At 41.6% G+C, this 14,822-nt stretch overlaps 1 protein-coding gene across 2 annotated transcripts; it reads left to right on the forward strand.

Moving 5' to 3' along the window:
• Positions 1–56: 56 nt before the first annotated feature.
• On the forward strand, positions 57–14,268 carry LOC106588684 (UBAP1-MVB12-associated (UMA) domain containing 1). 2 transcript variants are annotated; one of them, XM_014177917.3, is made up of 6 exons: positions 57–209; positions 384–412; positions 511–613; positions 3,609–3,629; positions 7,861–7,946; positions 9,491–14,268. In XM_014177917.3, the coding sequence occupies exons 3-6, from the start codon at positions 529–531 to the stop codon at positions 9,794–9,796; spliced, it is 498 nt and encodes a 165-aa protein (XP_014033392.1). In that variant the 5' UTR covers positions 57–209; positions 384–412; positions 511–528; the 3' UTR covers positions 9,797–14,268. The 2 variants fall into 2 exon arrangements, with proteins under 2 accessions (XP_014033392.1, XP_014033394.1); XM_014177919.3 differs by lacking the exon at positions 3,609–3,629 and having other exon boundaries at positions 58–209.
• The last annotated feature ends 554 nt before the right edge of the window (positions 14,269–14,822 follow it).

The following is a 14,822-nucleotide window of genomic DNA, read 5'->3' on the forward strand; positions in this document are numbered from 1 at the left end:
CAATCATTATAAAACTGATTAGAATAAAATTGTTCTCGACATTGTTTCTAAACGGACCATTTACAGAACAGGAATGACCGGAAACAGATAAGACAACAGCAACAACACACTGGTCAATGGCTAACTACACGAAATTGAATAGATAATCTAACAACAAAATTGTATATGTTACTTTACTCTACTTTTTAACGAAAAGAAAGACTGGTAGGGTAAGTAATTTGTTTTGGTTTGACGAAAACCTAGCTAACCAGCTAGACACTAACGAACATTTAGCTAGTAGAGCATACGTGACATTCGATAGTTCGGAAGTTAAAAGAAATCAAACTGAAAGTCAATTTCACTTGTATTCAGTTATGATATTGCGATATGTGATCAACTTTCAGGCACACTTCTACGTTCTACATAACAAAAGGTAAACACAACATGATTTCTTTATGCATTTTCTCATTCCAAGTGCCGTGATGATGTTGCCATATGCTTGCTAACGTTTGTTTTTTCTCGCCTTTGCAGACCCAGTAAGGAGTCAGTATGTTCAGTTTTTTCGGACATCGCAATAAAGACTCTTCCAAGAAGTCATCGTCAGAGGGCAGTACAGATGGGTTCGTGATAATAGGTGAGAAACAAATAATCAAACGTCAACCTGCTGACTAGATACTCAACGTCTAGGTGTTCAACAGAACTTGACGTTTCAGGTCGTCCTATTGCTCAGTAGGCTCAGCTCAGTTCTGAAACTACCACATTTACCGAACATGTAACAAGTTGGGCAGAACACACACACATAAAGTAATGCTGTGATTTGTTACTGAATCCATGAAATGTGTGGATTCCACAATGCTCTACTGGTTGTACCAATCTTGTTTCATAATTAAATGACCAAGCCTCTCCTGGTTGCCTATTGATATCACCCAGAACAATGCTGTGGGGGTTGTGTGTCAAGTTGCACACAATGACATGTCCAGTGCAACTGTATTATAAAATTGATTTTTAAATGTTTCAAAGCACTGTACACATTCAGTCAATAACATTGGTCTATATTTTTTAGTTTATCTTGTTATTTTTTACATTTCTATTAATCATTTTAGTCAACAAGACTAAATCCTGAACCTCTACCTCTACTTATAGTAAATACTATAAGCTTAAAAAGTCCACATGTAGTTTTAAGTTTGTCACCAGCATTGTCACCAGCATTGAATAATGTCTTTCACCACTTCCTTGAGGCTGAAATGAACCTGAAATGAAAATAAAGAGTTGCGCAAAAAATAAGTTTCCTCGTGCTCATGGGTGTGGTAATAAGTCATAACAAATTAGCATATGTTTATCATGAAGTTCAAAACGATAATATAGGATTGCTACTTGTTTTATGACGATAAATCCTGCCAATTTTAAAGGTCCAAGGCAGAAACGACCTCCTTTGGTACGTTTTCAAATTGTAAGTCCAAAATAATAAAAATGTTATTGTTAGTCAGGAATCTCCCTCCTCCCTCTTTCCTATACCAGGAAAGTGCAGTGTAATTGGCTCTTTATCCCATGGCTTTGACTGGGAGCACTGCTGGTGGACCTGGGTTCAAATAGTACTCAAAATAATTTCAAATACTTTAGCTGGGCTTGATTGCACTTGCCTGGCACTATGGAACCAATAAAGTAGTCGCAAAAGTGCAAACACTGTTCATCTGGCACTCCAGGCAGGCTGAAACTAACGCCAAAAGTAGTTAAAGTGATTTCAAATAGTATTTGAAACCAGGTATGGCTTTTGGTGAAGCAGTAGACACAGATGGTCAGGAGTTGTATGTTTCTCTTGGCAGACAGAAGAGAGCCAGCCTCAGAGCCAGCGTTTCTTCCCAGATAAAGGCGAAAGAGTTTGACTGAGCTCACAGATGTTTTAGTGTAAACCCAATGACTGTGCTCTGTTTAATCACATTCTCTGATTTAAAGATGCCAATGATGAGAGAGAGAGTGTGTTTTGTAAGGAGGGATCAGTCAGATAGCTGATGAAACCAGTGAGTTTAAAAAGCAAATCACCAAAACTGAATTCATAGATTTACTCTGGGTGTAATCGACGTTGATAGGAGTTGTTACAGTGCGCAAATCGAACAATGTAGGACTATGCTTCAGTCAGAGTTGGGGTAGTGGCTTTCAATTTAGGTACAGTTAGGCTAGTTTGTCCCGTTGCATTGAATGAATATTCGAAGATCATTTTCTGTGAGGATTTAAAAATATATAATTTTAAATAGTTTTTACTGTATAAACTGTAAAGTGTAGCTACGTGTTTCCCTGAAAGCTGCCATTACATTTGACATCTGCACCACAGCCTCTTTCCACTTTTCGAGCATTCCTGCTACTGATGGCTCCAGACCAAAGGGAACAGATGTTCTTACAAAGCTGATCTGTGGGGCTCAGTCTGTGTCCATATGACAGGGGGCATATCATGTGCCACTCCACTACCCTTTCACTTCCCCAGCCAGCGGCCTGCCGGTTGAGTATGTTGGGGCCAGGGCAGGGCTGTGGGAGAGAGCCAGTGGAAAATCCCAGTGGGCAGGGAACTGGGTGGCTGACAGCCTGATCTTCTGTGGCCCTTCTCGCCTCCATCCACATTTAGTTATTCAGACCAAGAGAACTCCTATTGGGGAAAGAGCAAGAAGGAGCAAGGCAGTGCAGTGAAAAAAATAATATTTTCAATTTTCTTAATGATATTTCAACACCATAAGGTCGAAATAACACTCTGAAATTGTGAAAATGACAATGCCCTTTTAGTGAAAGAGTTTTTTTGGATGTAAAAATATACACATTTGTGTCAACACACACACATGATCAGACTGAGCATTTCAATGGCAAAATAAATGATAAAAAGAAGACTTTTTTGGGGGGGGGGTGTTATTTTCATTAAATTAACACACAGTAATTATATTAGACACACAGTGACGATTTAAAAATAACATTTATAAAGACTGCATGGGGGCTTTAAGGGAAAACAATCTGCAGAGTCCACCCCTGATGCTAGATGGAGTGATGGCTCACATTTGTCAGGGGGGTCATGGAGTCGAATCTCATTTTACCTCAGAAGATTAGTAAATTAGCTATTACAATAATGTCCTTTGACAAGCTTTGTATCCTACATCAGGCAAATCTCTCCCCAGTCTAAGCTGTTAATTTGTAACACCTCATATTTTCGCCTCCATTCCGTCAGATGGAATCCAATAAGAAAGGATTTGTTTTATCTCTGAAGTCATGAAGTCATCTCTGTGATCCAAGTCTAGGGCCTTCAGTCCCTCAAAGTGTGTGTGTGTGCACCTGCCTGCAGCTGACACTCTTGAGGAGTAGTGCTGGTTGACTGCTGAAGTCATGAGCAGCTGCCTGTGCCTCTTCTGGGAGCCCATCTCCCTCTCTCACAGGCTCTTAACCCAGCCGGCAGACAGACAATAGCCTCACTTGTATTTGGATGGCTGTCAGTGTCTACAAGGAGTCTCTTTCACTAACATCGTGTTCAAAGGCCTACACCCCCACACCACATTCATTTTAACATTTGTCCTCAGATATTGCTTTTCCATGTCTGATGTCTTTATTTAGCCAGGATAGTAGTCCACTCAGTAACAATTGCCATTGTTTTCCAGGGAGTCCTAAAGTCATTGCAGGTAATGCAAGGATGGGTGTGGTGTGCATGTGTGCATCATGCATGCGAGTTCATAAGTGTTTTAGTAATTGATCACTGGTCATTACCAGAAGATTGTGAAATAAATGTGAGGCTACTAACAGTGTCCAGCATTAATAGAGCTGGTTTGTTCTGCACTGGCAAAGATGTTTACGAGAAGCCTGCTAGCCTGACAAGCTGCATGTCATTGACAATGTCCACGCTCTGAGCAGGTCACACAACTCCAGCACGAATCATGACATAACGTGATGTCATTGACAAGATCCACACTGCACAGAGCAGGTCGATGCGGAATGTAATGAGCTCCTTTTCATTCCTCTTCACTTGATCAGCACATGATCCAAGCCAGAACCTTAGGCCTCTCTCCTGACCTGACATTTTATTTTAAACATTAAAATATATATATATACACACACACACTACCGTTCAAAAGTTTGGGGTCACTTAGAAATGTCCTTGTTTTCCATGAAAACATACATGAAATTAGTTATAGTCAAGACGTTGACAAGGTTATAAATAATTATTTTTAATTGAAAAAGTAATTGTGTCCTTCAAACTTTGCTTTCGTCAAAGAATCCTCCATTTGCAGCAGTCTAGTTGGCATTCTAGTTGTCAATTTGTTGAAGTAATCTGAAGAGATTTCACCCCATGCTTCCTGAAGCACCTCCCACAAGTTGGATTGGCTTGATGGGCTCTTCTTACGTACCATATGGTCAAGCATCTCCCACAACAGCTCAATAGGGTTGAGATCGGTGACTGTGCTGGCTACTCCATTATAGGCAGAATACCAGCTGACTGCTTCTTCCCTAAATAGTTCTTGCATAGTTTGGAGCTGTGCTTTGGGTCATTGTCATGTTGTAGGAGGAAATTGGCTCCAATTAAGTGCCGTCCACAGCGTATGGCATGGCGTTGCAAAATGGAGTGAAAGCCTTCCTTCTTCAAGATCCCTTTAACCCTATAAAAATCTCCCACTTTACCACCACCACAGCACCCCTAGACCATCACTTTGCCTCCACCATGCTTGACAGATGGCGTCAAGTACCCCTCCATGTTCTTCTTTGTGATCCGAACACCTCAAACTTAGATTCGTCTGTCCATAACACTTTTTTACAATCTTTTTTTGTCCAGTGTCTGTGTTTTGCCCATCTTAATCTTTTATTTTTATTGGCCAGTCTGAGATGACTTTTTCTTTGCAACTCTGCCTAGAAGGCCAGTGTCCCGGAGTTGCCTCTTCACTGTTGACGTTGAGACTGGTGTTTTGCAGGTACTATTTAATGAAGCTGCCAGTCTGTTTCTCAAACTAGACACTAATGTACTTGTCCTCTTGCTCAGTTGTGCACCGAGGCCCTCCTACTCCTCTTTCTAGAGCCAGTTTGCTCTGTTCTGTGAAGGGAGTAGTACACAGCGTTGTACGAGATCTTCAGTTCTTGGCTATTTCTCACATGGAATAGCCTTCATTTCTCAGAACAAGAATAGACTGTCGAGTTTCAGAAGAAAGTCCTTTGTTTCTGGCCATTTTGATCCTGTATTCGAACCCACAAATGCTGTTGCTCCAGATACTCAACTAGTCTAAAGAAGGCCAGTTTTGCTTCTTTAATCAGAACGACAGTTTTCAGCTGTGCTAACATAATTGCAAAAGGGTTTCCTAATGATCAATTAGGCTTTTAAAATGATAAACTTGGATTCGCTAACACAACGTGCCATTGGAACACAGGAGTGACAGTTGCTGATAATGGGCCTCTGTACGCCAATGTAGATATTCCATTAAAAATCAGCCGTTTCCAGCTACAATAGTCATTTACAACATTAACAATGTCCACACTGTATTTATGATCAATTTGATGTTATTTTAATGGACAAAAAATTTGCTTTTCTTTCAAAAACAAGGACATTTCTAAGTGACCCCGAACTTTTGAACAGTAGTGTACACACGTTTGCTAGTCCAGGTTCACTTGCAGTTATCCAAACACAGTCTTTTCACGATGGTGAATGTGAAAACATGCAGCCTTACAAGTACAACTGACATGACCTGTCCTCTGTATCATCAAGCAGAGGTGTGTGTGTGTGTGTGTGTGTGTGTGTGTGTGTATTTTCTTGCTTTTTTTCCTGGTTATCTCCCTCTCCTCCTGAAGGATTTAGTGATTGGGAGGGATAAACTCCTGCACGCTATTGAGCAGATGACGGATGCATGCTCTGTGTGTTACTGACTGAGAGAACAGGAAGGAGGGGCCTCTGTCTAACTGACTGAGCCCAGAAACAAGGCCATGCATGTACAATGCTGACGACACATAACGAGGAGAACACAGGCTAGGCTTACTTTACATGGCATTATTTAGGTGCCCCTGTTATCCTAGAGGACTTGCTCTGGAGGTGAACAATACCTACCATGCCAAGAATTCATTCACAGATGTGGATGGAAATGTGGGCTAAATCTTGTGATGAAATTGTGGGAACTTACTTTTGTAAGTTACTTTTTTGTACCTGTTGGACTAAAGGGGGCAAATCAAAGCTTTAAATAGAATGAATTAATGTTGCATACTTATATGCCTCAAACATTGATGGAAATATGAAAATGATAATAGCAAAGTAAGACAAGACAAAATATTTTTATTTAAACAGATTTTAAAGCTGCAATATGTAGAACTTTTTGGGCAACCTGATAAAATTCACATGCACAATGTAAGTTATAGATCTGTCATTCTCATTGAAAGCAAGTCTAAATAACTGTAGATCTGTTCTATGTCCAGTATTTCTGTGCTTCCGTTTTTAAGTTCAGTTTTTGTGTCTTTTACATTAGGTTTTGTACACAAGCTTCAAACCGCTAAAAGAAAATACAATATTTTTGGTTATGGAAAATATATTTCACAGCGGTTTAGGTGGTACAATTATTCTCTACACAATACGTGCTTGTTTTGTCACAAACTGAAATTAAGTGAACCATTTAGAATTTTAGCTACCAGGAAATGATTTCTGCATAGTGCATCTTTTTAAATAAAAAATAATCTGAATTTGAGGTTACTGAAGCTGATGGACATTGTACTACTAGACTAGAGTAAGCTGACAGATCCCATATCGATCCTGTGCAGAGTAACGCAACCTCTGTTTTATCATGGGGCTCTGGGCCTCCGGTCCCTTTCATGGAGATCATTTACCCTCTATACAGAGAGACATTGGGTGACTGGAGACACTGAGCTCAGATCAAAGGAATCTGGTGAGATCAGGGAGGATGACGTCATGCTGCAGAAAGAGTTCAGTCCCAGAGGAAAGGGAGAAGAGGAGTGGAGATGGCAATGGTTACAGAGGAGACGAAGGAGTGAGTGAGTGAGCGAGGGAGGAGAGGACATTGACAATGTGCAGTTAATTAGTCTAGTTACTAAGGTCCAATAGTTGTCCCCCAGATGACATGATGCAAGAGGAATGGGGTTGGGAACACAGGCTAGGCTACACCAGAGAGAGGAATGGGGTTGGGAACACAGGCTAGGTTACACCAGAGAGAGGAATGGGGTTGGGAACACAGGCTAGGTTACACCAGAGAGAGGAATGGGGTTGGGAACACAGGCTAGGTTACACCAGAGAGAGGAATGGGGTTGGGAACACAGGCTAGGTTACACCAGAGAGAGGAATGGGGTTGGGAACACAGGCTAGGCTACATCAGAGAGAGGAATGGGGTTGGGAACACAGGCTAGGTTACACCAGAGAGAGGAATGGGGTTGGGAACACAGGCTAGGCTACACCAGAGAGAGGAATGGGGTTGGGAACACAGGCTAGGCTACACCAGAGAGAGGAATGGGGTTGGGAACACAGGCTAGGTTACACCAGAGAGAGGAATGGGGTTGGGAACACAGGCTAGGCTACATCAGAGAGAGGAATGGGGTTGGGAACACAGGCTTGGTTACACCAGAGAGCTGTAGGCATGCTCTGGTCCACATAGTGCTCTGTGGAACAGTATTACTGTGTTACTAACTGTGTTAATGCTGTGTAATCCATTATGTGATCAGAATGCCACTCCACTCGTTAAACCACATCTAATCACCCAACTGACCTGCTTTTCCCGAAGAGGGAAAAAAATACTAATGACTTCTGTTCTGAAGACCACAGGGCAAGTAGGCCATTGTAGATGGGGCTTGTAGTGGGTCTCGTGTACGTTGATGAAGAATCCAGGCCTAGGCCCGTGGTGTATAATGAAAGATTCTTTCATTTTTTTTCCTCTCCAGGAGAAACTGTGGAAGAACAGAGGAAGAAGATCCAGAACGCTAACATCGGCAAACCATCATGTAACGTTATTGTGCAACCATCAAAGGTGATTGTCTTTTATAACCAGGGGGCAGTGCTCTGCAGAACATGCAGTATAACACTCTTTATGGGCTCTGGTCTAAACTACAACACTATGTAGGAGAAAGGCCAATGGAGTGTCATTTAGGACCCAACCTGGGTGATGTTACTCAAAACTACGAAGTGGTTCGTCTCTCAAATGCTGTCCTCAGTACCAGGAAACACAACTGTTGTAGACTTAGACAGACAGCAGTGAGACTAACTGACTGGCTCATCCTCCCATCATATAGTCTGTCTACAGTCTGCTGCTGCTGTGTTGGTGACAGATGCTGAGTGGCATGGGTGTGATCCTGCACACACACACACACACACACACAGAGACTTGAGGACCATCACATGCCACTACCATTCAGCACGCTCCATGCCTGCTACACTGGGTCTGGACTGAAGTCTGGACTGAAGTCTGGACTGAAGTCTGGACTGAAGTCTGGACATATGGCGGCTGTAGAAAAGCTCTATTGTGTTGCTGCTAGTTCTCTGTCTCATCTGGTTGGTCCTACTAGTCCTTGACGTCGCCTGTGGTCATTATTATGGGTTTAATCAAGGCCAATATGTCAATGGCAGCTGTGTGTGTGTGTGTGTGTGTGTGTGTGTGTGTGTGTGTGTGTGTGTGTGTGTGTGTGTGTGTGTGTGTGTGTTGAAGCGTAAGCTGCATATGGTGACATGGCACTGCAGCTTGGCTCCCATTCAATGAGTTATCTACAGTGCTTTTGCCCCCATGTTGCGCACCTTTCACCTACATGATGTACAAACTCCTACCTCCACCAATATAAACCTGTCCTGCTTCACACACTCACCTGTGTTATGGGCAATATATGAAAAATAAGGAGGGCCAGATGGCAGGACCACTACCTACAGCATTTTGTATTGGTTATTACACAGTGGTTAAGATGTAGCGTTACTTTCTGTTAAGTGCTAGAAGTCATGAAAAAGGAAAGCACCACACATTGCTTGCTGATCATGCTCCCAGGTGAGTCCTCGTCACCACCGTGTTTGAGAGAACAAACACTCATTCCTTTAAGGATGTTTCCGTGGTTACGTCCCAACCGAATGCTCTCTTAATTTAAGAGGAATAAGCCATTTCCTGTAACATCTTCTCTGCATTTAAGCTTTTATTCCAAGGCCCGAAGCACTGCTTAAGTCTCCAATCTAGTACTTTATGTCTACACCAAATCCTTTTGAATCGAATAAGTCAATTGAAGAGTACAAATAGTAGGCCGATTTTAATATCATGGTAGACAGGCAAGAATAATTGTATTGTGTGATGCTTGCTTGTGTTTAGTAGTACACTTACTGGTACACTAGTTGAGTTGCTAAGGTTACGGTTTGGGACAGCACCCTAGTGACTTCCTTCCGTGGACGTTGCCCAGTTCTGAAACCTCATCGGCATCACTCTGTTTTCATGTTTGAAAAAAGTTAGCCAGGTTAAGTGTTCCTTTTTTATTGTGTAGCCTACACTTGTTTCTAAATGCAATGTCTGAAGGTGGATATTTTCTCACCTCTTCTCCTTAGTCCTCCAGTACGACACCTACCCAGGCCCACCACTCTCCAGCCCCTGCTCCACCTTCAGTGATCGCCCCATCACCAGGGCCTATGTGGAAGCCCCCCGCGCCCATAGTGGAGGCAGCCCCGTCTCTCCCAGAGCTACTAGGAGATGTCCCATTCACCCTGGCCCCCCATGTCCTGGCCATGCAGACAGGGGGTCCTGGGTTCCCCCTCTTCTCTGAGATGCTGATGTCCCCCCAAGACATCCACCACAACCTGGCCTCCTTCACCTACGACTTCACCCTGGAGAACTCTGTGCTCGGTGACCATTGACCTGTAGATGGTCTACTTGCTGACTATGACCGCTGACCTTTTGATCTTTCAATCTCCCTTCCAATACCAGCCCTATGTCAACCCTGGGTCGTGTTCATTGGGCAGTAAACAGATAAATGTACTGAAACAAGGCGGGACTACCTGGGCTTGTCCAATAAGAAAGGCACATGTTTGTTTTTCTTTCCAAAGTGTTTAGCTACGTTTGCCCTACTGAACACTACCTTGGACTGTCTTGGCTCGTTACCATTCAGTTCTAGTTTCAGTTCTATAGGCTCTGTCTGAGAATGGTAGTACTATAATTAATGGTAAACCTGGTTCTGGTGATGAACAGAGTTAGAAAACAGGTGTGAGTCAGGTGGGGTCAGAACTGCACCTGCTGGCAGTGATGTAGGTTACACACAGTATGTAGGTAGATGGGTACGCAGAGTTCCACCATTAAGATTGTAGACTACTAGATCAAGGCGAATCACTTTCTGATGTGCATGTCATAGTAGTGCTGGTTCACTGTTTTCAGAACTGTGTGTATCAGAAGAGCGCTAGCTTCATGTCTGATTGGCATGCTTCATCATAGCTTTGTGTTTTCATTTCAACAGTGTCTGGGTCTGTAGATTCACCTGTTGTTGCTGTTAGTTTAGAAGTCACTGATTGACCTTTGGGTTTGCACTAATGTACAGATGAGACAGATTTCAGATAGTTTTCAAATCTTAAAGGAAATTACACGCATTATATTCTTTATCTGGTTACGATTTTGTTTTCTTTCTCTGCTGTCCTCACTTTTGCAAATGAAGTTAAGAACGCTTTAACAAGACATTTGAAAAAAACATTTGTGTAGCATAAGCATTTCTATAGAGGAACTATGTAGCTTTTTGATGACCTATTTTAAAATGTTAGAATATATATCCCCTATTTTTCAACATGTATTATTAGGACTCACTCGATATGGTGACTCTTATGTGGCCTTTCTCTTGATCATCATCAGCATGGCTCTAATGAACGCATCATGTGTTGTAACTTCCCAAACGTTGTATTTATTGTTATTTATTCTGAACAAACCACGTTTCCCCCCCAGTCTTCATGGCACAGTTTAGATTTGACAGTATTTCATGGTATCCTGTCACGTATACTGCATTCATTGCACACTGGTGAACAAATTATCTTGTGAACGCATGCGTTCAGTTGCCTCTGACTGCTGTACAAATGTGAGAGGGCAAGAAAATGCCAATTATATTTAGTTAAAATACTTTTTAGGACTAATTTTAAGTAAACTCCTTATGAGTTAACTCCTAAGACAACCACTCAAGAACCTGAAAAGATGGCTCATAAGTTGCTGTTATTATCAGTGCAATGTTGTGGTATTCCACATGTGAAATCATCCATAGAGGCTGCATTTACACACGCAGCCAAATTATTATTTTATTTGATCAGTTCTTTTGCCAATAATTGTGCAAGAAAATCTGAATTGGGCTGCATGTGTAATCGTGGCCTTACTACTGCATACATTATGAAATATTTGGGATTTACCCTTTCTGGACAATCCTTTGCTGTGTATACTTGGAAACCAAGTGTATTTATATCTGTGTGATAAACGATACTGTGGATTTCCCCAGGCCTCTTCCTCTCTTTGTAATTCAATCACTGACCTAACATTGCATTTTTGGGGGTGGGGGATTCACTGGCGTGGAAGGCTACAGTTGTTTACTTTGTATTTTGGGAGGGGTTTGAGTAACTTAGTTTGTTTGGTTTACTTGGATGTATTTTGGTGGGTTTAGTTACGGTGTGGTTGTTGTGCATGTTTGCTATTAACAATACAATGTTTTCATTTATCTTGTCATTTTTAACTGAGGGGTTTCCCTAAAGATGGTTGACATGTAAAAGCACGAGTACTATGTTTTTATTAGTAGTAGCTGGTACATAGGAAATACAGTGCATTCGGAAAGTATTCAGACCCCTTGACTTTTTCCACATTTTGTTACGTTACAGCCATATTCTAAAAGTAATTCAATAGTTTTTCCCCCCTCAATCTACACACAATAACCCATGATGAAAAACTGATCACATTTACATAAGTCTTCAGACCTTTTACTCACAACTTTGTTGAAGCACCTTTGGTGGTGATTACAGCCTCAAGTCTTCTTGGGTTTGACGCTACAAGCTTGGCACACCTGTATTTGGGGATTTTCTCACATTCTCTGCAGATCCTCAAGCTGTGTCAGGTTGGATGGGGAGCATCACTGCACAGATATTTTCAGGCTTCTCCTGAGATGCTCGATCAGGTTCAAGTCTGGGCTCTGGCTGGGTCACTCAAGGACATTCAGACACTTGTCCCGAAGCCACTCCTGCGTTGTCTTGGCTGTGTGATTAGGGTTGTTGTCCTGTTGGAAGGTGAACCTTCACCTCAGTCTGAGGTCCTGAGCACTCTGGAGCAGGTTTTCATGAAGGATCTCTCTGTACTTTGCTCTGTTTATCATTCTCTCGATCCTGACTAGTCTCCCAGTCCCTCCAGCTGCAAAACATCCCCACAGCATGATGCTGCCACCACCATGCTTCACTGTAGGGATGGTCCCAGGTTTCTTCCAGACTTGATGCTTGGCATTCAGGCAAAAGAGTTGCTTTCATCAGACCAGAGAATCTTGTTTCTCATGGTCTGAGAGTTCTTAACGTGCCTTTTGGCAAACTCCAAGCAGGCTGTCATATGCCTTTTTTTTTTTTACTGAGGATTGGCTTCCTTTTGGCCACTCCACTATAAAGGCCTGATTGGTGGAGTGCTGCAGAGATGGTTGTCCTTCTGGAAGGTTCTCCCATCTCCATAGAAGAACTATGGAGCTCTGTCAGGGTGACCATCGGGTTCTTGGTCACCTCCCTGACTAAGGCCCTTATCCCCGATTGCTCATTTTGGCCAGGCGGTCAGCTCTAGGAAGAGTTTCTTGGTTAATTCCAAACTTCTTCCATTTAAGAATGATGGAGGCCACTGTGTTCTTGGGGATTTTCAATGCTGCAGACATTTTTTGGTACTCTTCCCCAGATCTGTGCCTCAACACAATAATGTCTTGGAGTTCCATAGACAGTTCCTTCGACCTCATGGCTTGGTTTTTGCTCTGACATGCACTGTTAACTGTGGGACCTTATATAGACAGGTGTGTGCCATTCCAAATCATGTCCAATCAATTGAATTGACCACAGATGGACTCCAATCAAGTTGTAGAAACATCTCGAGGATGATAAAAGGAAACAGGATGCACCAGAGCTAAATTTCAAATCTCATAGCAAAGGGTCTGAATACTTATGTAAATAAGGTATTTCTGTTTAAGTTTTTATAATTTTGCACAAATGTCTAAACCTGTTTTGCTTTGACATTATGGGGTAGTGTGTGTAGATTGAGGAGGGGGAAAAATGCATTTGATCCATTTTAGAGTAAGACTGTAACGTAAGTGAAGGGGTCTGAATACTTTCAGAATGCACTATATGTCATATTGGGTTAGCAGGTATATGTTTTACATGCTATCTGCCCTACTTACCTGCTTCTGTTTTCATAATGCTAGTACCTGACCATCAACCAAGTATTTACACGTTATCCTGGTATCATGTACTCAGTGTTGGGGAATCTACTTTGAAAATATAGTTTACTTCACACTGGAAGAAGTTAAGTTACGCTTAAACTATATATTTAACTAAAGTTTATTTTGAGGTAGTTCACTACATCCAAAGTCCTTTATCATATGTAAATCTGAAATGCCATAGACAACAATTTTCAAGAACAGATCACTCTGTAGTCAGATGTTAAAATATGTCATTTATCCAATGAATCACAACAACAACAAAATTCAAGTGAGAATTTGGGAGGTCTGACGCTGAAAAAGAAAGGAGATGATTGCCTATTTCACCCATATTTTATTTTTGGAAAAAGTGTAGTAGAACGTAGTTCCAGTAGTTTGCCACACCACTAAATGGCAAAAAGGTACTTAGCTACTGAAAACACTACCTTGATTTGAATTTAGTTCAACTACCACCAAGCTACTGCAAAAATGTAATTAAATCACTAGTTGAACTACATGTACAGTACTTCACTACTCCCCAACACTGCAAGTACTGTAACTTCAAATTGATATTAAGAGTTATGGAGGATGTTACATGCAATAGTACATCCGGTAAACCTCTGAACATGCAGTTGTGCATACTTTGAAAATGTGCCTACCTCTGAAGAAGTTTGAATGCCACTTAAAAAGCAAACCATTTTACCTTGTGGTATATCTGCCAAGTTTTACACCCCATTATTCTGATCCCTGTCTTCAGCTTTACTTCCTTTTCAGTCCTTGTCCAATGCCTTTATTTTGGTTGTGTATCCTCTTTGTGTTTTAATTGTATATGCATTTGATTGTGAATCAGCTATACATAATCTTATTTGTTTGAATGTGGGTGAAAGAACTTGATCAAATTTGTACAAAAGCAGACTATTAAAAAAATATGTAAACTTGTGATGATTCTTGTCTTGTTGGTAGGGAAAATACATATGGTGCAGGTTTACTACTTTGTAAATCTGTAATAGATGTGTTTGAACAGCAATATGTGGATTTTTAGGAAGGATCTAGATACAATAGTTTAAACTTTAAACTGTGTAGTGGTTGTTTCAATTTACTCAAACTTGTCAATGCCATGACGATGACTGGTCTAAAGCCGCGTCAAGAAAAATGGATTTGATTGGTCATCGAACTCGGGAACTCTGCGTCTTTCTAGAGCTCTGACTTTCAGGCTTGAAAATCACTGACTTCATGATTTGACCTCATTTTTCAGAGTTCCCAGTTGTTTTTCACTCGACATTAGGGCAACAGTGAAGTTGTTAACAGAAACCCAGACAACCTTTCTTTTTTTTACTGAATATTTTGCACAACCCATTTCTCTGAGATTTAACTTCACATCAATTTAACTCCGCGCCACTCAGGGCGGTCTAAGGTACTGCATCTCAGTGCTAGAGGTGTCACTACAGACCCTGGTTCGATTCCGGGCTGTACCACAACCGGCCGTGATTGGG

Source organism: Salmo salar, chromosome 27 (genome assembly GCF_965601325.2).
Source record: "Salmo salar chromosome 27, fSalSal1, whole genome shotgun sequence".
NCBI lineage: Eukaryota > Metazoa > Chordata > Actinopteri > Salmoniformes > Salmonidae > Salmo > Salmo salar.

Bases quoted from the DNA above. Each gene is read 5' to 3' on its own strand.
- LOC106588684 (XM_014177917.3), top strand. From the start codon at position 529: ATGTTCAGTTTTTTCGGACATCGCAATAAAGACTCTTCCAAGAAGTCA. The intron at 614-3,608 runs GTGAGAAACAAA...ATTGTTTTCCAG, and splicing joins AGATGGGTTCGTGATAATAG to GGAGTCCTAAAGTCATTGCA. The intron at 3,630-7,860 runs GTAATGCAAGGA...TTTCCTCTCCAG, and splicing joins GAGTCCTAAAGTCATTGCAG to GAGAAACTGTGGAAGAACAG.